Source organism: Glandiceps talaboti, chromosome 12 (genome assembly GCF_964340395.1).
Source record: "Glandiceps talaboti chromosome 12, keGlaTala1.1, whole genome shotgun sequence".
Taxonomy (NCBI): domain Eukaryota; kingdom Metazoa; phylum Hemichordata; class Enteropneusta; family Spengelidae; genus Glandiceps; species Glandiceps talaboti.
The window spans coordinates 13,277,403-13,301,714 of record NC_135560.1 but is presented as its reverse complement, the minus strand read 5'-3'; the positions used below and the strand labels follow the sequence as shown (position 1 = coordinate 13,301,714).

Genomic DNA, 24,312 nt, shown 5'->3' with positions numbered 1-24,312 from the left:
AGTGTGGATATTTTCATAATGGGTGAAAGGCAGGAGTGAAATCTCTATTTTCACGTCGAATTCTGCATACCTCGTAAGTAGAGCTCGTGTGGTTATGTTTCCTTATGTAGCTGCAGAAAACCTTAGTTTTCATTCACCGATCTGAAAGGGCAAAATTACTGATCAATGAATGTGTGTACGTACTGCACTGTTGGCAACGCGACGCTGCAACATCACAGTCACTCGTCTTGTCATGTTTACATGTTAACAATATGATGTACCAACCAAGTTCTCGTCTGATAGTCAAAACATCGGTTTGTGTCAGGTCGATTATTATAACATGCAGGGTATGTTGGTTGAATAAGGGCAGACAGAATGAGCACTTGGGTCGTTAGATGGTCGACGTCTATCATGTTCTAGCGTACTCCTGCTTGTATACGGAGTAATAATTGGGACTCGATTCTGACAATTGTCCCTCCCTTCTACAATATACTCCGGAACAATAACCGGCAGCGATATTTTTGGAATATCGTATATACCTAATAACGTCATTATTTTGTATTATGATCATCCTAGACTAGAATATTACTAGTCCTGCTTTGCAGACGGTGCACGGGTCAAGATTACTGACAGGGGCGACTTACTGGACGTATATGCCTGCAAGCAGGACTAGCATATTACCATCCTGGAATAGAATATTAGCTAACAAGTGACTGCTTGTCGCACATACTAGTAACAGTGGAGGGGAAACACCATCTATGGTTGTGTCAACTACAGTGTGTACAGTGTATACATCGTACTAATCTGTTCCTGCGTGTAGACGGAATCATGTCAATCGGTTAGGGGTTACTTCGAAGCTTATGATTAATTTGTTTCATGTGAGGGGACACGACTAATCCTGTCTGCAAGCAGGACTTTATAAGTCTAACCCAATGAGTATTTCCTTCAGAAAATAATGCAAGACTTACAGAAAAAATGTACAACAAAAGAGGACATTGCTATGTTATTGTTAATTTTCTTTCTCCCCCCCCCCCTAAGAACTCACAGGGTGGAACCTGCTGCACCATCGATAAAAGCCGAGTGAGAAACTTAAGTGACTATCATGGCACATCTTAGGATTCCTCTGCAGTACAAGGCCCCATCTATTGGAGCTATGTTTGAAAATGGAATTCCAAGTATTGAAACATTACAAGCTGTACTCAAAGATATTGACCAGCAATTAGATGACAATGCCAATGGGTAAGTCACAGTGAAATTACTGCAATAGTCAGTGTTCTCCCCACTATACAGAAAGCATGGTGCTATAACCACCCTTGCCACCCAGGCCACCAGAATTCTGTCCTGCTTCAGATGTGTTCTACCAGCATCTGCAAGCTTCAGTAGTCTTAGTCTACCTGCTAGACCTCTCAACACTCTGTTTCTGAAGATGGCAGACAATCGAGGCTGTCACCCTCACTAGCGACCTTCGGTTACCTTTACAGTGAGCAAAAAAAATCTGAGGGGTCTAGCAGCAAGACTACAGTAGTCTGTGAATGACAAAATCATAATAAATGATACATGAAGAGAAATGGCTGATCCCCAATGTACATGTGTGTATGTGTTAAAATAAACATGTGAGTTTGTTCCAGTGTTGAAAACATACATATTATAATATGCTGATCATTCTGCAAACACTATGCAAATTATGTTATTTATATGCAAATTAGTATGCAAATTAGCTGTGAAGCATAGACCCTGGAGTATGTGTACACTCCAAGATTTATGACTATGTGTGTGTTGTTGTTGTTGTTGTTGTTGTTGTTGTTGTTGTTGTTGTTGTTGTTGTTGTTATTTCAGTGGTGCTAATACCACAAAAATGGAGAAATTTGTGTATAGACTTAGTTTCCTGGTTTAATAGTTCATCTTTTTATGGGGAGCATTGCATATTAAGTCTTAAGAAGTTGATTCTTTTGAACAATCGTGAAGAATATGATTTGATTTTAAAAAATTTGAATCTGATTTCTATCAGCTTGGAAGAAAAGATGCAGATTATCATGGAGTCAACCAACGATATGTCAGGTAACCTTTACATCAGTCCCAGAGAAGCTGTAGAACAACTCAACCAATGTGCATTGATAGAAAGAGCAGCGTGCTCACCACCAGAACCAGAGGATGTTGCCAGAATGCTAAGGAAAATAGTAAGTCTTCAATCATAATGTCAAAATATTAAATTTTCATACAAACAAAGTAACACTTTCATTAAACTGCAGTGGGCTTTAAATTTACATTTTTGAATGAATGGATTTAAAACAGTTTAGACAGTCATTAGACAGACTGTAAATATATAGCAAACATGAACTTGGACATTGTTTTGACTTGTGGCATTTTTTGGAACCTGTGAACTGTACAGATACAGCTTTTGATATAACCATTTTCTGAAAGTATATTTATTTATTTATTTATTCCATGAAGTACACTTTTTGTCTTGGGACTGAACTATGCATAGATTTATCAGTGTTTTTGCTAAGGTTTGGGAACCCCGGTAACAGAAAGGGGAAAGAGGTAAAACTGGTAGTGCTTCCCATGCAATGTATCATAGTTTAGGTGGGGAACCCCGGTAAAATGATGTGGGAACCCCGGTAGATTTTACCTACTTACCGCCCTTAAATAAAACACTGTTTATATATGAGCTGCAATATCTGTTCTTTGCATATATAGTGAAAAAACACCATAAAAAACTGTAGTAGTAACTGTATAAACGATCAATCTATTGAACATCTGACTGTTATATTTGTGGTATTTGACTCATGGTCAGCTCATAAGCTCTTCACCTTCTTAATAACTGTAGTTGATATGATATGATGTTCAATTCACTTAAGGTTACCTAATAACGTTAGGACTTGTGATTTCTGATTCATGACTTTAGTCCTACCTAAATATGATACACTTTTAAAACTGAACTAGTTGCAACTGGAACATTTACAAAAATATTTTGTTAGATACAATAACTTAATCATAATATTGTACATCCTGAATGGTATTGAATCACATGTGAATGAACATATTTTTGTTGCTGTGTACATGATATGGGCCATTATGGTACAATAAATGAAGTCAAATTAAGTTTCGGGTGTGTACCCAAAAGTCAGTACCCTCAATGGTAATCACAATCTCAACCTGTTTCTGTACTACTTATGGATAATATCAACCACTGATTAACATGTACAATGTCTAATTTATTGGTATTTTAACAATTTTCAGTGAATAGATTGTGGTTGTCAGATCCAAAAATTATACTGCAGTCACAGATTAGTGAAGATTTAACATGGCGACAGATTCAAAACCAAATTTTCACTTTCACTCAAGATATACATGTAAACTTGTTACAAGACCACGTACTGATAACACAGATACAATGTCTATAAGTCCATGTAATTAACCATTTTCAGTGAATATATATCTTTGGTTACTTGATGAAGAAAAATGTCCCAAGTTGCACTGCCAGTGTAGTTTTAAAATTTTCATGGCCATGCGTGCATAGAACTGATAATGGTCAGAGTAATAAAGAGTAAGAGATGTTGAAAACTTGAAGAAATAATTGCTTACTGTTGGTATATATATAACAGAATATCACTTGGTATGTGAGTACATGTAGTTCATAGAATATTGACTTATTTCGGTGCAGGTCCAAGTCAAAAACACTAATTACAATCATGGTGCTACCCTTGTTCTAGAGTGAAGCATGAGATTGGTTATTTGGTGACTTGATAAAGAAAGAGAAAAATTTTGACTGAAAATGTTTTATATGACTCAATTGCAGTTACAAACCTTAGATAAATATCCTGGGTGTGAAGAGACTATATTTCAAAATTTGCTGAAGTTGTCGTCTCACGAAGGCATTGCTATCCCTATCCGTGCTATATCATCAGCACTAGCCACAGAGTCCACCATGTCCATCAATGCTGTGACTAATAACACTGAAGAGATGAATGAAACGGTGTGGGACGATATCCGATTGAAACTCCGGCGATACTTCTATGAAAAGCTCCAGATGTTGCCACTGACTGTCAATCCTGAAGCAGTTGATGGAAACGACTGTAAACGAGCTGAATACTTACAGAGTCTGTGTGTCTTGTACCCTCACGAAGAAGTCTGGAAAAGATACCGCTCAATCCGAGCTCAGCAGCTGGAGTGTATACTAAGCGATAAACTACCTAAAGCTGAAATGGAAGAAGAACCCAAAGAGATCAAATTAGAGGTAATAACACCAGCATTCAAGGAAGTGGTGGAAATCATGAAATCTATGATTAAGGACGACTTTGAGGTGTTGATGTCAGAGGTGTTTAATAACACAGTGGAGACCTTTCCAGCAATTCTAGAACTTTACTTAGATCGTTTGTCAGAAGCCATCAGTGGTATTGTTGACAAGGTATGGATTGATTTATCACAAGGTAACAGACTTAGCAGCCTACAAAATGGAAATGCTGTTGTCAAGAATGGTACAGGACATGCTGCTACTGAAGGAAATGGTATGCAAGTCATAGGTTAGTTAGTAATGAATTAATCTATATGTCTTCATTTTGTGTACATACTTCACTATCCTAAAGCTAGACCATTTACTGTCATACCTTGCAATGTAACTTCAATGAAAACCAGTAAGGCCTAATAAAAGGAATTGTTTGGTTCCAGTTACCCGACCCCACCTAGTTTTTCACGCCAACCCTAAACTTTTCTTTTTTTTACATATTCAAGAAAAAAATAACATAATTGCAAAAATTATGAAGTCTCGAAAGAAATAATGGATACGGAAACTGACATCAACTTGAAAAGATAATATAAAACTGTTCTTCCAATCTGTAATGGCTGTACACCTGATGAGAAGAAACCAATAACACAGAGACCATATGGAAAACAATGGAAATCATAACTACCTGAACTGGACACTCAGATATGAAAAAAAAATATTTGAAAAAATAAAATAAAAAATCTACCTACCCCACCTATTCTAAAATTGAGCGTAATCAGAACCACACAACATTTTTAGTTAGGCCTAAATTCTTGTGACACACAAAAATATTTGATATTCACCCACCCCTTACCATGTACATGTATACTATCAAAGTCTGTGTAAAGATTTGGTAGCAGATAGATATGCCTTTTCTCCTCTCCCAGAATGATACTTTTACTTTCAACTCTCGCATTGCTATACTACCATGAATTTACTTTATAATGATACACAAGTCTAGTCAGGCCATTTCTTGTTTAGTGCCGAGATCACAAATTTAGTTCTGCATCAAAATTTATAATTTTGTTTCACGTTTGCAGATGAAAATTTCTAATCGCAAAGTCAAAGAATTCTTTGAAAACAAATCCCAAATTTTGGCTGCGATCTCAACATTAGCATTCCCTCTCACTTTGTTCACTATTCTTACTTTATTTTGATCAGATTGCAAGATATTATCTAGGAGTGATGTGTACAGCCTTGTAACTATGCTGTCTGCTACCAGTGAGCTGGAAACTTTTATAGATGATCTCCACAAACTGACCATATGGAGTCCTGTAGTTGGAGATAAACCGTCAAGGCAGAAAAATACACTGAGAGGTAAATCATTGTATACCATCACAATTCTTGGTACCTGTGCAGTTTACATTTAGTACATAAAGTACCAAAGAGTACTTTGCACTGTTGCATGCACATACTAGTGGTATTGGCACTGCAGTGCAATACTGAAAACATTATTCAAATGAGGGCACGGTTGTTCCATGCACACACAATCGCACAGTATGATTTTTATGGAAATCTGCCGTTTTGGATAAACAAATGTAATAATAACAGAACCCCATGCTGCGTAAGTGACAATGTGGATACTTAGGGGTATTTGAACTCATGCTCACAGTGTCAAAGGAACAACCACAGAGAACACTGCAAGCACTTGTGCAAATACCTTGAGTACTCCGCACTGCACCCACATGTCATGACGTTCTGTCATCATGTCTTTAAAATAAAAAAGCAAAGTTGTTACTCTAACAATAATTTCATGGTCTGTTGGAGGACTAGAGTTAATAAACGATTTCACTTAGTTTGAAGTTTTATATACATTATTTGTTGCTTAAGAAGGTGTTCATTTATAAACACGTATAATTTTGATGGTTTGATTTATGGCATGTAATTTACCAGCACTTGATTTTGCAAACTTTAAGCAGCCTTTCCCATATTCATACCCGAACACGATGTATGCATGTTTCCCACACTTTGATTTCAATCAGATTTCAGTGACAGTGGCATTATGTCTTGCAGGTGTTTTGAAGCACAATTTTCGTGAAAGGGAGAAAGAGAAGCGGGGCTACAACACCGATAAAGATATCAGTTTTGCAACCTCAAATCATTCCTTGCAACCTGATTCCATACCTCCACCATTTGGTGTTACTCAGGCGATGTTAGGTGAGGATGGTACACACCTGGAAACACCACCAACTATTAGAAAAATAGCCAGTGTGGTAAGTCTCAAAAACTTGTAAAACTACAAAATAGTTTATCTTGCTCTGTTCAAATGTCAGTAATAAAGTAATGTCTCAGAGTGATGTGGAATAAAATAGACTGCCAGTTATTGTAGGTGTTACTCTTTTATATTCATAATTTTTTCGAAAATTAGCATTTATTGCTAAACTTTGCAAACCATAATAAAACGAATGGTTTCCTTCTGGATTTACAATGAGTAACACTGAAGTAAAGCACTTTCTCTATGTGCTGTGCTCATTTTTTTAGCATTCATATCAAGTGTAAAAGTATACTGCTTCAATTGGTTTATTTATAAGCCCAGCATGTGGGCTATCTAATGTGGTCAAATAGCAAATGAAACAGTATACTTTTACACTTAATATGGATGTTATAAACGATTGTGGTACATACAGAAAATGCTTTACTTTGATGTTATGGGTTAATAATTGTCATTTCTAAGTCATTCAGACTGTAACAGTATGGTTATGAAATTAAAGTATCACCAACATGTACATCTACACTTACTTTATTTTACTTTTTAAAATTTTTAACCTGCCAACTGACCCATCATTTTTAAGTCGTTATGATGAGAAACATAGACGCCCTAATGTAAATAGTAAATTCACTTCCATAACACCATGTATGTTATTACAGGATAAACCAAAGTGGGAATGGTGTAATAATTATGAAAAGTTGATACCATCAATATCTAAGTCCTTGTCAACCATGGTGGAGACTACAACACATGAAGCACTGACAGCAGATTTCAAGATCTATGAAAATGAACACACTTTGGAAACTGAGGCTGTTTGTGGTAAGTTTGTCGGTTTTGAAATGTCATGTTCTAAGTGACTTTAGTCTTTGTTATTTGCCTCCAATATTAATCGTAACATTGGGGACTGAAACAGGTTTTTGTTTCCTTGAGTCAAGTGAACATACTGAAGCAGACTTAATGAGTTATCTGCATGTATGAGATTTTGGTCCTGAGAGCAAATTTCATCAGACTTTGCCTTCATGAAAGTTCCGTAAGTTTCAGTTCCAATCTCTAGGTTAGCTCAGTTGAATGTATGACATTGTTACACAAATATAGGGGTGTACAATGATGTACTGAACATGTCCATATATGGGCCGTAAAGACTAATAATCTTTACAGCCCAGATATGGGTTTCACGGACTGAGGTTGTACAGTGGAAGGGCCCAACTTTAGTAGCAATATTACTGAGGTCAGCAAAACCCTTATCCTATACCCCATGTAGTGGCACAGAAACACCTGCATCACATAATGACATAAAACTGAGTGAAATATTAGTTTATATCACAAAATAGTGAAGAAAGAAACAAAGCCAAACCAGTGGGTTCTCATTGTTAATGTTCTTTTACTTTTTTACCCAAATGTAGGTGATTTGATTGGTGGAAAGAGTGATTATCCCAAGAGAATCACCAGGGTAAGTGTTATGTCACATGACTAGTCTATGCACAGTAGACTACAAGATACATTCATTGAAGTCACTCCAATAATCTACACTTCATCATGTCTTTGTTAATCAATCACAATATTCTAACCAATAACACAGTTCCTCATAAAGTTAGTGTTACATGATGCCCAAATATGGTATATTTGTCAACTCAGGATGCTACTTATACACTGTTTACATCACTATAACAGTTGCAGTTCACCAATTGGATGAACATCTTTTTGTGCTGATTGAGGGACTTTCACTAGACATGGTTTTGTTAGAGACCATGTTGGCATCCAGACTAACATGAAAGGTGTCATAGACCTCTGCTAAGTAACTTTTGATGGAAACCATGTTAGTCAATCAATTTGTGGTGCACCAGTGACCATTTTATAGTATGAAGTTCAAAGATGTACTAGGAGGCTAGCTCTCAAGAATAGAAAGTTGTTAAATTCTTTCTGAAGGTAGTAGTTGTAGGTTTTTTTGCCATAATTTCAATGGGGGTTTATTCGACAGACCAGAAGCAGCATGTGAGAATGTACGAGCCACATAACACTAATTTGTAATTGGGTTCCTGTAATAAATATTTGGATGATAGGGAGATGGTTCATGGACCTTGGTTCACTTAATAGCTCTACACTTACCCTATGCTAATGATATGACTTTCCATCCTTACACTTGTAGAGTTGTGCAACAGTAATCCAAACATTGGACAGTCTGCTACCAATGGCTATTGCTTCATCTGAAAGTGTATTTCAACAAATCAGAGCTGCATTTACAGAATCCATCATCGGCAGCTGCAGGTTATTCTATGAAAGACTGACAAAGGTAGGTGTACTTGATTCTTAAAACTTCTTTACCTCTGACACTGCAAGTTTGAGTAATAAATGATCTCTAGTGAAGTCGGCAATGGTATGATACATGTGCACCATTGATAACAGAGCCTGTATTATAAGGATATGTGTTGTATACACATTTCTAGTCCATATTTATAATATCAGAAATTTTAGTTATTTGTACTGGACCCAGCAAGATGCAAATTTTTAAAAAAAACTGTGTATACATTCAGAAATGTAAAATATAACTAGTAAAATTTGTCTTGTGTCAGATAAAAATATGTCAAAATATGTTCAAACATATTCTTGTTGAAAATACGAAATAGGCTAAGAATGTGATGTCTAAAGTGGTGCAACGACAAAATTTTGTTGTAATTCTCAACAAACCTGTTGCTCAATCTACTATTTATGGCAGTTACTGTACTATTTAGTATGTTAGAGCAAGTGTGTATGTGGGGCAGATGTCAGTTGCTTGTTCATGATTGGCTCTACAGTTGTCTTCACTGAAGTAGCAATCAATGTAGGGAGGGTACATGTATTTCCCCCCAGATCTTCAGACTGCATGGGCTGGACAAACATGAAAAAAAAAGATCAATACAGAGGTATTTTAAGTGATGCACGCGCTGACCAGAACCAATTCTTTTCTTTTCTTTTTTGGCCTAATGCTAAAACAAGAACAAAAATTTTATCTGGTCATTTTAAGTACACTGTAAAATACAGCCATGGGTTGCACTCTGAACATTTTCATTACATTAAGGCCAACAACTATCTTGTCCAGCATAGGTATTCAGTGGTAAGGACGATACATGTAATGTGCTCTCACTTTTATTAATGGTTTTTAGAAAGTAGTAGAGTTTATGAATATACAAAATGTATTATCTATTATGTGTACAACCAGATTAGTGGTGATGTACCTGAGACCTCACCAATCCAGTGTTTGTACGTAACACTATCTACAGCGTCGTTCATCCGATGTCATTTGGGTTACTATGAGAAAGTACTGGGGGAAGAGTCAAGGTAAGGTTTTTTTACTATATCTGGATGATAGTATTGTCCTGATACCACTCTGGTAATCCAGCCTTCAGTTTACTAAGATAGATGCAAACTAAATCTATTGTTCTTCAATATGGTAGATTACACAAGTGATAGTGGTTCCTCTGTTGTGCGATTCTAATCACCCTGTGATCAACATAGTGTAAACATTGGAAGTCCTAAAACAACACTGAGAGTTCATGGAACTCTAAATGAACTAGTTTTCAGAGACGCCTCCTGACTGAGACTATAATTACACCAACATCCATTCAGTAGTTTATCACTGTTGTAGCAACATGTGACAATATTTTCAGTTTGTGACTATCTTAGAAAACTGAAGGCTCAACTCCCAAGGTAATAACTATGTATGTGTCTACGATACCCATATCAGATATGTTTGAGAACTCAATGTAACTTCAGAACGATTGACAGTGCTACATCGAATATCTTTACTTTTCAAGTAATGCTGCATCCAACCCCAAATTTTTACAGGCTGTTTCAAGTTTCCATTGACTGGTTCTGTTTGATACAACCACACAAAAACTAATAAGAAACTACACATGCTACACGCTAGGATAGCAAGATTGAATGAATACAGTTTCTTACTACATTTTGTCTAAAATGAAATGAGCTGACGTGTCACCATGCAGACATCAAATGCAGATATCATAACATTGGTGCCCACATGCCTATGTCTAGTTGCAGTACATTATGGATTATTCCAGAAAAGACAAAATGTAGTAAGAGACAAGGCTTCATAGAAGACACAGTCCCCCCCCCCCTCAAATACTTTACTTCTGTGTGACTGAATGGTGACATGATTTTGTGGTAACAAATATTAAATAAATACTAAATTGTGTCTGTGATATGCCGGAGAAGACTGGATTTCAATAACTGACCCTGAAGGTCAAGATCAAAGGCTGAAAAGAAAATCTGTACCTGATAATAGGGGTAGACACTTGAATGTCTTTATGTATTACAATTTGCATATGTCGTGAAAGCCAGTCTGGCCGTGAGGAAACATGTCACAAACAGATATACAGGGAAATAATTACAACAGTTGTCTACCCAGTCAGTTTATGAGGAAATGAACTATTGTCTTAATTATTTTTTTTAAAATTTATTTCAATTTATGTTTTAAATACAGGCATGTTTTGACAATCAATCAAAAGTTGTTTTCTGACTTGGTAGACTTGATATCTAGAAATTTGATGGAATATCAAAATCATATCATTGCAACAGTTGTATTACAAGATGCTGAGAGTCATAACTGGGCTGATCAGCGTGCATTTTATGAGGTAAGGCAATCATAATAATTATAATCTTTAATTCTTATCAAGCGCATTGCATTAAGAATAATCACAATGCGCTGCACAACTGATTAGAAAAACAAAGACAGACATAAAAGACAACAAAAATACACTATTTGAAGAAAAAAAACTGTTAAAAATGTCCCTATGTTAGAAACATACTTACTAACTAGTAAAAAAAGGTTCACATGCAAAAAGGTAAAATATGTCAAATGGCTAAGTATAAAACGACTTAAAAAGGTAAGTTTTCAAACTTCTTTTAAAACTGTTGTATGAAGAAGCAGCTCGGATCAGTGATGGCAATTCCATGGATGAGGAGCACAGATTGACAAAATGTGTATGATGAGGTTTTGATCATTGAGATTTTTTAAGATAAAAAAGAGAAAAGAAAATTATTTCATAACCGAACTGATCTGCCAACATACCAGCATTTTATTTTTTATGAAAGACTTATGATGCTATAATATTCGTTGATATTTTACAGGATGAAAGGTGTTCATTTGCTATTCAGATGTGGAACTATCACATGAGAGGTTTACAACATGACTTATTCACTAACTGTCCCCCTCAACTTGCTCAGAATATGTTCCTGTCAATACTTAATGAAGCGTTGACAATATTGGTGCAACGGTACAGTAAAGCTAAACCATCGTACAACAGAGTTAAACAGATGAGGTAGGTTGTATTATAACACATTGCAATTAATATACACAAATGTCAAATTAAAGCTCAGTCATTCAGCTGCATTGACCATGCCCTTCTGGTTGGGGTGGGGGTGGGAGACAATTTCTATACGTTGCTACAACTGTAGAGAGTCTGTTAAGGTGAAGCTGGCCACCTGTGTGGTTGTCGTTAGCATCTCGATGTCCTAATCTTGAATAATATAGAGTAATGAATAGTAACAGCTTTTCAGTACAAGTAATGAATAAACCCCAGTCCAATTATTTTTTGTCCAAAATTTTATATACCATGTATAAATATCAACTTTTTGTAACACACTCATTCCCAAGACATTCATACGTCCACACATACCAAACGTATTACCAAAATTTCGTCTGTCACTGTACACATTCAAGTTTGACAGTAACGCCTACAAACTTAGGGGGCCTTTTATACACCTGTCTCACATTTATACTGATAGACTTACATTGTACATATGTTGATGTTATTCATGACCCAGTTGTTGAGCAGCTTGGTACATTTGTATCTATGCTAACCAATCTTCTAGTAGAGTGCAGATAAAGTTAACATAACAGTTTATATGTATGAGCAGAATATGTGCTGTAATAGATACACCTGGGCATGTGACATGACACAATGACACTGGTTAGACACCGATAGTTTCCATGGCAATGTCATGGATTATATATTGGAAAGCATACACTGTGTAGTATCTATTTGAACAATTTTTTTTTTTCCATACAGCGACTAAAAATCTTTATCCAATTTGAAATAAATAACAGGTACAGCAGCATTATACAATTACCAAGAGCTAAAGAATCTAAGAACAGACATTTTTTTAGGCAATGAAATAATTTTGTGTTCAACTTTAATAAACGAAATTGTCATCCTGATAGTGAAAAGAATGTCAGATTAAAATGGTGGTTTCTAATTTGTATAACTTTCAGGTCTGACATTACAGCTATCCTACTATCAACCAACCACTTCCTGTGGTCATGTTCCAACTCTGTTGGTAAACTGTTAGACCCTATGTCCAGCAACACTCATAGTTCTATTCACAATCTGTGTTCCTGCCTACTGTCTTCTATTGTTGTTGTCACTTCACCTTTAAATGACCTTTACAAAATGTACAAAAGAGGCTTTCACAAGAAGAAGTGCTCATCTTCAAGTGTCAAATCGCCTGATAAAGAAGAGCAATTCCAAGGCCATATCACTCAGTGGTTGTCATGGTTACGACCTGGACTATTTGATGGACAGCCAAGAAAGTAAGTTACAGGCCAAAGTTATTTTAAACGTGTCATCCTTTAGTGGTAATTTAAGTCTACTGCCCTCAACGTCATAGATCCACTTCAAACATTATTACTGAGTAATAAATCTTAGTGTGTTCAATGTCCATAATAGATGGATGAATTGAAATGTCACATTCTTTTCTATTGCACTGTTCCAAAGTAACCATATTTCACTGTCTAATTTGTTCTTGTCGCCATGAATAATGTATTTTCAATCTACTGCCTGGCTATATATCATAGTAGACTTTACAATTTGAAATGAAATTGGAAAAATTTGAACAAAGGTCATTAAAAAACAAAAACCTGTACATGTACATTTATGAAATGAAAATCTAATGTACATAATTCTATATTTAATTTGTTGTCACCTTTCATAGCCTTGACATGGTTTCAGACAAGGTTGCTGCTTACATTCTACTGAAGTTGGTGACAAGTCAGCCGATACCAAACCTGGTTCTCTTACTACAGGTAATGTAATAAGGCCAAATAAATAAATTGTGTCTTTCCGGTAACCTGACCGACCCTAGTTTAAGCTGCTGACCCTAAACATTTTTTTACATTAAAAAAAAAATAAAATGGCGAGAATTTACTTTTTCTTGCCAAAGTATCTTAGGTCAATTCTTTTTTTTAAATCCAATTCCAGAAATATGGAGTCATTCAAAACTGCAATTTGTCATGAATTTATACAATACACTCTGCATATTGTGTTAGCATACTTCACATTATAATTGTCTTTATTTACTATTATTACACCTCATCAAACTATCACAGAAGTATTGTGACGAAGAAAAGTGTCTTGTCTATGGGTCGAAGCAGTTTCCCAACCAAAAATATTGAAAAAAAATGTTATAATGGCTTCCTACTTGAAAAAACAATATGAAACCAACATTGACTAAATCTATGTTACTTTGTACTCAATACATTGCAAAAAGCTATATAAAAAAATTGTGTGAGAAAATGTTTGTTATTGTACGTACAATAACAAACATTTTAGACATTTATTATAATTTTGCCATTTATTGAGTTACAAACACAGACTTGGTCTATGTTGTTTCACATTGATTTTTCAAGTAGGAAGCCATGAGTAAAATCCACAATAAACACTGAATCCTCATCCATATGGCCACTATAAATTGCTTGTCATTTGGCAAAAATTTTAATCTCCAAAAAAATAAAAATGCAAGAAGTACAAAAACATGAAATAGATATTGAAACTTTGACACTGTTAGAAGGTTAACTTGTTATTTTTGTCTCTCTTTCTGTGATAGGCATTACTCATGAAAGATGCCTGTTTGCCAGTGTTCCTTGTTACCAATGCAGGTATGTGTGGTCTTGATTGATAGCAATATATTTTACCTTTTTTATAAGTAAAGGCTGAACATATTTGTACCTCTTGATACTTGTATAATAGGCCATTCCAGACTGCAAACAGGTAAAACAGTGCCCTCACTCAAATTTGGTTTATCTTCACCTCATTGTACTGTTTCTTAAGAGCTTTGTCCCTTGGGGTATTCTGTAGAAGTGTAAATCAGGGATGTTTTTCATACATCTACAGGGATGTTGTTCAGACATCGATGTAAGCAGCAGTGCACTATGATTTACCGAGTAACCTATACCATGTATACCCCAAGGTACACACAGATAGGAAGTAGAGCGCCACCATGGCAAATTTTGGAAAGGCCAATTTAGTCATGATAGCTAGATCAGCACTCGTATGATAACTGAAATGAAAAAGAATTTATCCATGCAATCACACTCAAATCATCAAACACAGTAAACAACTTGTAGAAGTGGCAATATGAAATGAATCATGGGAAAAGAGCTGATTGCACAAAAGCCACCACTGGGGGCGCTAAATAATTAAATCCAATACCAAAAGCAATGAATGGAACATTATTACAGTGTGAATTTTAGGGATGTTCAGAGAGAGAGGAGATCAGAGGGAAACCATTTCCATCATTTTAGAAGTCAAGGTTGGGAGGATTGTTGGTCAGACTATTATTTTCTGTGTTCTGTTTCTCACTGAAAAAAAGAGAAGTGTTATTGTGTAAAATACTCTGTGAAGATTTCAACTATATACCTCTCATTTCGACATACAGATCCATCTCTAAATCAAGGATCAACGGAGAGTTTATCAAGTGATGCAGATCAGGGATGTAGAGGAGTCTGTTGCCCAGGAAGCAGTTGTGTATCATCTAGTAGTCGAGATATCCCTGACTGTGTACAACCAATTGTAGATGTATTAGTTCTGTGTAAGAACCAACCTATAGCACTGTCTAATGTCCTCATGGCTATGATTGAAAAGTAGGTGTTATTTCAACACATCAAAATACTTGGTATTTGTGTCATTTAGTCAATCAAGTGTGCTTTTTTTTTTTTGCTTTTTTTTTTTTTTTTTTTTTTTGCTTTTTTTTTTTGCTTTTTTGTTATTGTATATTGTGTGTGAATGTATCTCTTAAACCTGCACTAGCTGCCACTGGTAAATTTTTCTCATCAAATAACCGAAGATATATTCACTGGAAATTAGTCAATTATTTTTTTTTTTTTAAAAAGAAAAAAAAAATGTTGTGTCTGTTAATCAGTGGTTAATATTATCCTTAAGTTGTGTAGTGGTAAGTTTAAATCTTGAATGAAAGCTCTGTTTTGAATCTGTCACCATGTTGAAAATGTACTAGTTGTATCATTTGTTCAATCAGACAACTACAATATATTCACTGAAAATTGCTAAAATACCAATAATTAGACATTGTACATGTCAATCAGTGGTCAATATTATCCATAAGCAGAATAGGAACAGGTTGAAATCATGATCGATGTTGAGGGCACTGATTTTGGGAAAAACCCAAAAATCAATTTAATTTGATTTCTCGTGCATAGAACTACAAAAAATATGTTTCCTGATGCAATACTGTTCACAATGTACAATCTTGCTAGTAAATTATCATTCCTAACCAAAAAGGTTTTTTAACTTTTCAGTTGTATCTAGTGCAGCTTTAAGTTCAAAAGAAGTCTGGATTAAAATTGACTTAAATTACCCCCTGAACCAGTATATCCACCTAGAAACAAGTAAATAACATCAATGAAAATAAAATACACAATGACGAAGTCAAATTTTATTATTTTACTGAAATCCCATTATTACGTATTTCACTTGGTAGATAGCATTATGTAATCAGTTACACATATTATCTCCAGTAAGCATAATTACTAGAATATAACTCTCCTTCATGCAACAACATTCAAAGTTTGTTTTTTTTCTACAGGGATGAGAATTTGGAGATATTTGATCAGAACTGTATACCTGGGAAGACAGCAGCTATTCCTGCCTGGTTAGAGAGTGTGTATGAAGCCATCACACCATGGGTTGATAGGTAAGTAACTGTACCCAGTCCTGCCTGGTTAGAGAGTGTGTATGAAGCCATCACACCATGAGCATGTGTTGTATTTGACAATGTCATGACTGTGTACATTTCTGAATGAACAAAAGTACGCAAAAAAATGCTCTCTGTGTCACAAACTGATTAGTCATGAATGGGTGTTAACATTTATGAGTTTATTGTAAATTCTTACTCTACATGTATTTCATCATATTTTTTTAGAATCATCAAGTCAGTGATAAAACTACTGATAGTGGATACAGAAACCAAGGACAGCATTGTTCCTTCCTTCTCAGAAATCCTGAAAGAATTACCATGTGGTTGTAAACCAGCTAACAAGGACAAGGACATCAAACACCATGGTAACAGCATAATCTGTATTACATGCTAAGGTTTTACTAAAAATATTAAAGATAGTTTAATTTCATACTGGGGTCAGGGGTCACCAGTTATTAATTGTCATCCTTGGTCAGCAGTTTACATATCAAAGTAATAATTTATTTCACGAGACCAGGAAAACGATACATAGGAAAATGTTATCTAATGGATAAAAGCAAAATACAATTTGATTCTTTTACTGTGTCACCAGTTTGATTGTTGTACTGGGCTCAGGGGTCACCAGTTATTAATTGTCTTATATGAGTCATAGGTCACCAACTTGTTTGTAATGCAGGTTCAGGGGTTGCCAGTTTCATTGATACATGCTCAGGGGTCACCAATGTCATTGTCACCCCAGGGTCAGAAATCACAAGTTTTTACTGTCATACTGTGATAAGGAGTCATTCCAGAGTCAACGGTCACCTTTAACAAGAAACGTCTAAACTTACGAATCTGGTTCTAGTTCAGTTTTAAATCTCTATATTCCACCTTTGTTTCAGGTCCCATGGATCCCTTGTTCAATGCCATTAGAGGTTTGATCATCAAGTTAACAGAAGAAATCCCAACAATGCCTACTCCGCTGTGTGTGTTTTTCAAACATTTACAGACTAAGTTACAAGACACTGATATCAGGACTGCCCACAACTGTATTGGCTTGCAGGTATGTAAGCTCCAATATGGTAACACTGTCATGATGATGAATTCAATGTAAACTTGATAGGTGTGAAAGGTTGTCAGTACTGTATGAAGTGTTGACAGCACCAAGTTAAAACTGTCCGAAGTTGTGAAGACTCGTACTAAAATCAACAAAGAATCAAATCACCAACTTCGCTCAAAATATGAATATCATCCTTATGGTCGTCACCTTAGAGTACCACTTACATGAGATACCATAATACCTTTGAGTATGATCTCATATAAAATAACTTACAGCTGAAATACTCCTTTTGTTTTATTACACAGATCATAGCAAGTTGTCTTTTCAACAAATTGCAAGACCGTGAAGGATTGAGTGACATGTTAAATGAAGAAACTGCTGCTGGTGTAATAGACAACGTAATTCACATAGCTGATAGTATATACCCTATACTCACAACATCTACATATGGTAAGTATATGTATATGGTGTGATAGACAATGTAATTCACATAGCTGATAGTATACCGGTATACCCTATACTCACAACATCTACATATGGTAAGTACATGTATATGGTGTGATAGACAATGTAATTCACATAGCTGATAGTATATACCTATACTCACAACATCTACATATGGTAAGTATATGGTGTGATAGACAACGTAATTCACATAGCTGATAGTATACCGGTATACCCTATACTCACAACATCTACATATGGTAAGTACATGTATATGGTGTGATAGACAATGTAATTCACATAGCTGATAGTATATACCTATACTCACAACATCTACATATGGTAAGTATATGGTGTAATAGACAATGTAATTCACATAGCTGATAGTATATACCTTATACTCACAACATCTACATATGGTAAGTATATGGTGTGATAGACAATGTAATTCACATAGCTGACAGTATATACCCTATACTCACAACATCTACATATGGTAAGTATATGGTGTAATAGACAATGTAATTCACATAGCTGATAGTATATACCTTATACTCACAACATCTACATATGGTAAGTATATGGTGTAATAGACAATGTAATTCACATAGCTGATAGTATATACCTTATACTCACAACATCTACATATGGTAAGTATATGGTGTGATAGACAATGTAATTCACATAGCTGATAGTATATACCTATACTCACAACATCTACATATGGTAAGTATATGGTGTAATAGACAATGTAATTCACATAGCTGATAGTATATACCCTATACTCACAACATCTACATATGGTAAGTATATGGTGTAATAGACAAGACATAATTTACATAGCTGATATTTATTGGGTATAAGTATATTGTATGTTAGACAACATATAATTATACCAATTTTGTATCCTGCTGACAAGAATCTTAGTTTGACCATCAACTGTATGATATAAAACTTACGTTCTTTCTCTAATTTCACATTTTGATTTATTTTGACAGGCAACAAGAGTAGTATGTCTAAGCTGGCTCATATATTCCTCAAAGTCCATTGTGATTGGTTGCCACGGCAAATTGAAGTCATAGTATCACAACTTAGAAATGAGTGAGTTTTTTGTTTCCTCTAAATACACACAGTTTTCTTGTACATAAACCTGTACAGTACATATCAAATCTGTGACGAGAGAGAGTGAGCGAGACAGACAGACAGACTGGCAGATAGGCAGAGCTGTATCTGTTATTATCATTTATTTATAGCACCACCACCACCACCACCACCACCACCAACCACTCAAGTGTCTATCTCACATTATCAATAGAGGCACCTAATGAGACCTTGACCTTTGACCCTGATCAACATTTTCAGGTCAAAGAGCCACAATTTGTCTTTCACCACGACTCAAGAGTTTGATACAAAGACAATTCATCCAGTCACACTGACATTGTCCCATTTCTTAATATCTTGTACTATGTACAATCAATTTATATTGGTTAATTAACATCAGTATGTGTTATGAGTAGTCTTTGCTATATGTGTGATGTTATGAACTTACCACTGAATTGTACAACCATATTTCACACTGTCATTAAATAGTGTTTGTCTTTGAATGTAAAAGACTTGTATTGAATAAAAACAGTGTGTTTGTACATTGGATGTTTGACTCATATTTTTATTTGTACATTGCAGGGCATATTCTGAAATTGAGGCATATTCTACTGAAGGTATCCCTACGGATTTTATGGAATATTATCTGACAATCCAATCCCATGAGATCTGTAACACTTCAGAAGGTAAAAAACTCTTTATTTATTTCTCCCTTCAAAATAGCTTCCAAGAATGAATGTTGTATGACAGCAAACAATGCATATGTTTCTCAAGTATCATTCAAGCTCCTGAGACTGATTTCATATGTGTTCAAAGGTGAATGTCACTCCAGGAAGGTATTTTTTTATAAACTTTTGGTTGTGGAGAATAATTCATAATTTTACATTGCATAAATTATGTATGATTGCTGCAAACATTAATATTCATGACTTATAGTTGTAAACCTTCAAATAAAATAATCATGAATACTTCATTTTATGTTCTTTTACATGCACATTGACTATTATAACACAGCCTGAGTTGCTTGTATAATTATGTTATTCTCCAATATGTTTCTTCATTCTGCAGGAAAATATGAGTGACCTAAGGGTTGTCACTACGAATCGCTTACGAGTACCCTTAGGTCACTCGTATTTCCCTTGGCTGAATGAAGAAAATTAATGGGGAAAAACATCTAATTCTCCTTCTGTGTTTGGTTTGTTTTCCACTTACTGTTAGTTCAGCAACCCTTTGAAGAAGAACTTCACTTTCTGTATTTCCACCTTTTCATGAAGGTAACACTAACACTAATGTCTTCACCCTTACCTTCATTCAAAAACCATTGATATTGATATTTTTCCTCCATTTTTTTCCAACACCATTCCAGGTGAGAAGTCGTTGTTGCAGGTGTTTCACATTCTGAAAAATAATGTGGTAAGTCTTCTTTTGTTGTTCTAGCACATTACAAATAGTTTTACAAAAATGAACTTTTTACTTCATTTGTATAACAGTCAAAACATTAATTCACAACTCAATACAAACTTCTTACTTTTACGTCTGTGGCATGAATTTAAATGTGAATGAACTTTGTAACGTAAGAAGATTTTTGAATACATGTTAATGTGATATCGTTTCATAATATCTAATAACCAAATTAATTTTAAATATGTAAAATATTCACACTGTGTGAAAATAAAGGAAAAATCAAATTATGTGCAATTTTAGTGCGAATCATCATCTCTAACAAAATGGTTTTAAAAAACTGGTCCTGTTGCAGCCTTAAAGTTTCCATCATTCTAATTTCTATAATTTCCTTATACTCAGAAATGGTTTGAACATGCCATGGAGATTCCACTAATATTAACCAGGAAAGATCCACCAGCCGTCCCTGAATTCTCTTTAGAGTTACCCTGTGAAGATAGACAAGTCAATTACAATCCATTCAACCATGTCAACACACTAGGTGATGTGTCATTCGACCAGGAAGCAATTGCCGATTTCAAGTATGACTGGCCAGTGATTCTTTCTAGTGATCTAGGGCTGAGTGAAATTGGCTTCCGGAATTTACTCTCTCATCGATACGAGATGCAAGAGAATGCTTATTTAGAGGAATCAGAAAAGAAACCAGTCACAGTACTCAAAACAAAATTTGACTTGGATCAAGAGGAACTTGTGTAGATATGTTTCTGATAATTCATGAGTATACTTTACGATGAAAATGAAAATGATGAAATATATGAGGTCTCCCTTGATGTAGAATGCATCTTGGATATTAATTCTTATCTTAAAACTTTTTCCGTTATTTGTTCAAGACAATTCAAACCTATTTTCAGTTACAATCAATCTGTGGGCACCTTACATATTTTTTAAATAGAGATCAAAATGGTATCAGAATTTGATTTCAGAATCCAATATGGCCACCATCCAATATGGCCACCATCCAATATGGCCACTGGAATCTAATATGGCCACTGGATACCGTGTTAACGCTATTGGAAAATATTACAGGTTGCTAAGTCCTCTTCTGAATACATTCTAGGTAGACCACTAACCTGTGTATAGTTTCAAAAATTATATATTTAGAGAAAAGTAAATCGATGTGTTTTGCTCTCCTTAAATACTACTTGACTGACTGAAGTAAAGATAACTAGATAGTTGCTATGGAGATCCAATGATTATGTGGAGATATAGATGGATTTTATTTTAGAATAGCAGAAATACATGCAAGAAAAAAGAAGTGTTGTAATAACAGCTACACCGTAACTTGTAACACTCTAGTAAAATGATTGTATGATTTGTCATAATTGTTTTATGGCATCTACACTATACTGTTTCATGTATGGAAATGACACAGTGTTACAGGGTATCTGTGTACTAATAAGATGTTCAATGTCTTTACAAACATTACAAGAATGATTTCACATTTACATCATAAATATCACATAATATATATTTGTCGGTGATCATGAAATTTATCTTAGATGTCCATATTGACTGTGATGATATATAATATACAGTGAAAATAATGTACTCTTGATTGTAGAATTATGTAGTTTTGATTCCAGGATTATATCAACTCACTATAAAGTTGATTACAGTGTCGTAGAAGTAGTCCCGGGTATGTACTCAAAAGTCAATCTTGTTAAATTCAGGGTGGACGGATATGAAATAATATATCTCATTTATTGCCATGATAGTGCGATGTTAATATTCCCCAGTATTGTTCTACATTCAGCCAAGGAATATGCAAGTGACCTAAGGGGCTCTGTCACTATGAGTCACTAGAAGAGTAGTGACAAAACCCTTAGGTCATGAGTATTTTCCTGCTGAACGAAGAAATATATTAGAAAATAACATAATAATTATACCAACTCCAGTAATATCAAGGAAAAATTGGGGAAAGTAATGGTAATTTTGAATGTTTTGACTTATATTTTGAACACAGCAGAACCAGTGATATAGACACGCGTTGTTGTGACATAGACATGTGTTGTCGTGACATAGAATGACCAGAGTATATATTCCATATTTTTTGTTCAACTTGGTTCATGAATGGTATAATACTAGTTATCTAGATCAAATAAAACAATATTTTTATTTTAAAAGATTGAACATTTGTCCAGAGTTACTTTAAATTTTATCAAATTGTTTTTGATGTACTTATTAATGTATATATAGTCAGTTTTTGATGTACATGTACTATATGGTTAAAGTGTATTCATGCTTGTACTTACCTTACAATGTTTATTTATTTACTCTATATGGTAGTCATTGCTTAGATATTTGCATATGCAAAGTTGTACAATTCAGTGTCATGTATTGTTCCAGATTAACTTATTAGTGCAGCTATTTTGTCAAAAACTTACAATTTTCCCTCCATCCATTGTATAGTAATTTATTGAACCAAACTTGTAATGTAATAAATATGCTAGATGACTTGTACTGTAAATTGTATTTTTCATACACAGCTCTTGACCTTAGAAATGTTTTCATTCAAACATGTGAACTATGTGTAAATATTTGTTTATTTATGAGGTCGTCCCCATTGTTTCAACTGTGTCCTTAATTTCATTTAGCGGACACTTTTTCAGTTAACGGGACACTTTTACGCGAAGAAAGTGTCTGCATACGGTTAATCCATGAAAGGAACTGTCTGCTAACACTTTCCACCCATGAATGAAACTGTCTTTAGCAAGTTAATCATTTCGATAGCACTGTCCCCAACTTGTCAACTGTTACAATGCAACCACCATTTGCTGCCCTGCCTAATACTATGTTTCTGCTGCACCTGTCATTCTGTAAAGTGTGTGTAAAAGATTGTCCCTTACCTTGGTGGGTCTCGAACACAGTACCTCTAGTTCTGTACCTATCTATCCAAAGACATGCTCTATAACTACTTCACTACAAAGTGACTTGTGCAGAAAGCAGGTTTCCATATATTGTTTGTTCATTGACTTGACAAATCATATGTGCACCAGGGTTAGCAACAGAGCTATGGGTGAGTAAAAACAGAAATACTGTTCGAATTGGCACTGTATCTTTGTTACAGTATGACGCTGTGCCTCTGACAAAATAATGACGCTTTACCCAACAGTGTCCGATTATTTTCAGTTAATGGCCTCTGACTTGACCTATAACTATCAGTTATTCTCACTTTACTTTTTACATGTTGATGTATATTTTATCCATTAAGTCATGCAATCAAATAAACATCACATTTTATTTTGTAACAGTTTAATATGAGAAACTGTCATAATTATTTGAAAGTAGGATGTAAAGATATTAATATATGAATTTCAAGTTGTGATATTTTGATATCAGAAATCACTTAGATTAGATTAGATTAGATCTGATCTGATCTGAAATACTTCCTTGCCGTTGTTATCTCAAACTTTGAAACATGCAAAAAATTTACCGCCTGACTCAGTCATCTAGAAATCTGACACGTGTGCTTAACATACAACCAGAAAGTTTGATACATGACACCCATGACACTAGCCTAATGATGCAGAGCTCCACCAACGATTGAGTTTGTCTAATAAGAGAGTTTCACATTTTCTCTGTTTCCTTCCCCTGAATTGACATTTCATATATAGTGTCAACAAATACTCCTTGAAATAGAGATGGCCTGGCTGATTATTAAGAAATTACTTGTTAATTTGGGGTCAATATTATCCGTAGGTAATGTAGTGGCAAATTTAAATCTTGAGCGAAAGCTCCGTTTTGAAGCTGTTACCATGTTAAAACTGCACTGGTGTAACTGGAGTATCATTTTTTTGACCAGACAGCCACAATACATTCCCTGAAAATTGT

At 34.9% G+C, this 24,312-nt stretch overlaps 1 protein-coding gene across 1 annotated transcript; it reads left to right on the top strand.

Annotated features, from left to right (window-relative positions):
• On the top strand, positions 1–22,867 carry LOC144443474 (uncharacterized protein KIAA0825-like). Its single transcript, XM_078132959.1, has 24 exons — positions 1–73; positions 1,018–1,218; positions 1,988–2,156; positions 3,779–4,502; positions 5,405–5,560; positions 6,257–6,456; positions 7,112–7,271; positions 7,856–7,902; positions 8,599–8,742; positions 9,649–9,767; positions 10,930–11,080; positions 11,577–11,767; positions 12,721–13,038; positions 13,440–13,530; positions 14,331–14,382; positions 15,162–15,366; positions 16,326–16,433; positions 16,662–16,801; positions 17,318–17,478; positions 17,781–17,925; positions 18,918–19,020; positions 19,603–19,706; positions 20,387–20,433; positions 20,824–22,867. Exons 2-24 carry the CDS (start codon positions 1,082–1,084, stop codon positions 21,175–21,177), a joined length of 4,026 nt encoding a protein of 1,341 aa, XP_077989085.1. The 5' UTR covers positions 1–73; positions 1,018–1,081; the 3' UTR covers positions 21,178–22,867.
• The last annotated feature ends 1,445 nt before the right edge of the window (positions 22,868–24,312 follow it).

Bases quoted from the DNA above. Each gene is read 5' to 3' on its own strand.
- LOC144443474 (XM_078132959.1), top strand. From the start codon at position 1,082: ATGGCACATCTTAGGATTCCTCTGCAGTACAAGGCCCCATCTATTGGA. The intron at 16,802-17,317 runs GTAACAGCATAA...CCTTTGTTTCAG, and splicing joins CAAGGACATCAAACACCATG to GTCCCATGGATCCCTTGTTC. The intron at 20,434-20,823 runs GTAAGTCTTCTT...CCTTATACTCAG, and splicing joins ACATTCTGAAAAATAATGTG to AAATGGTTTGAACATGCCAT.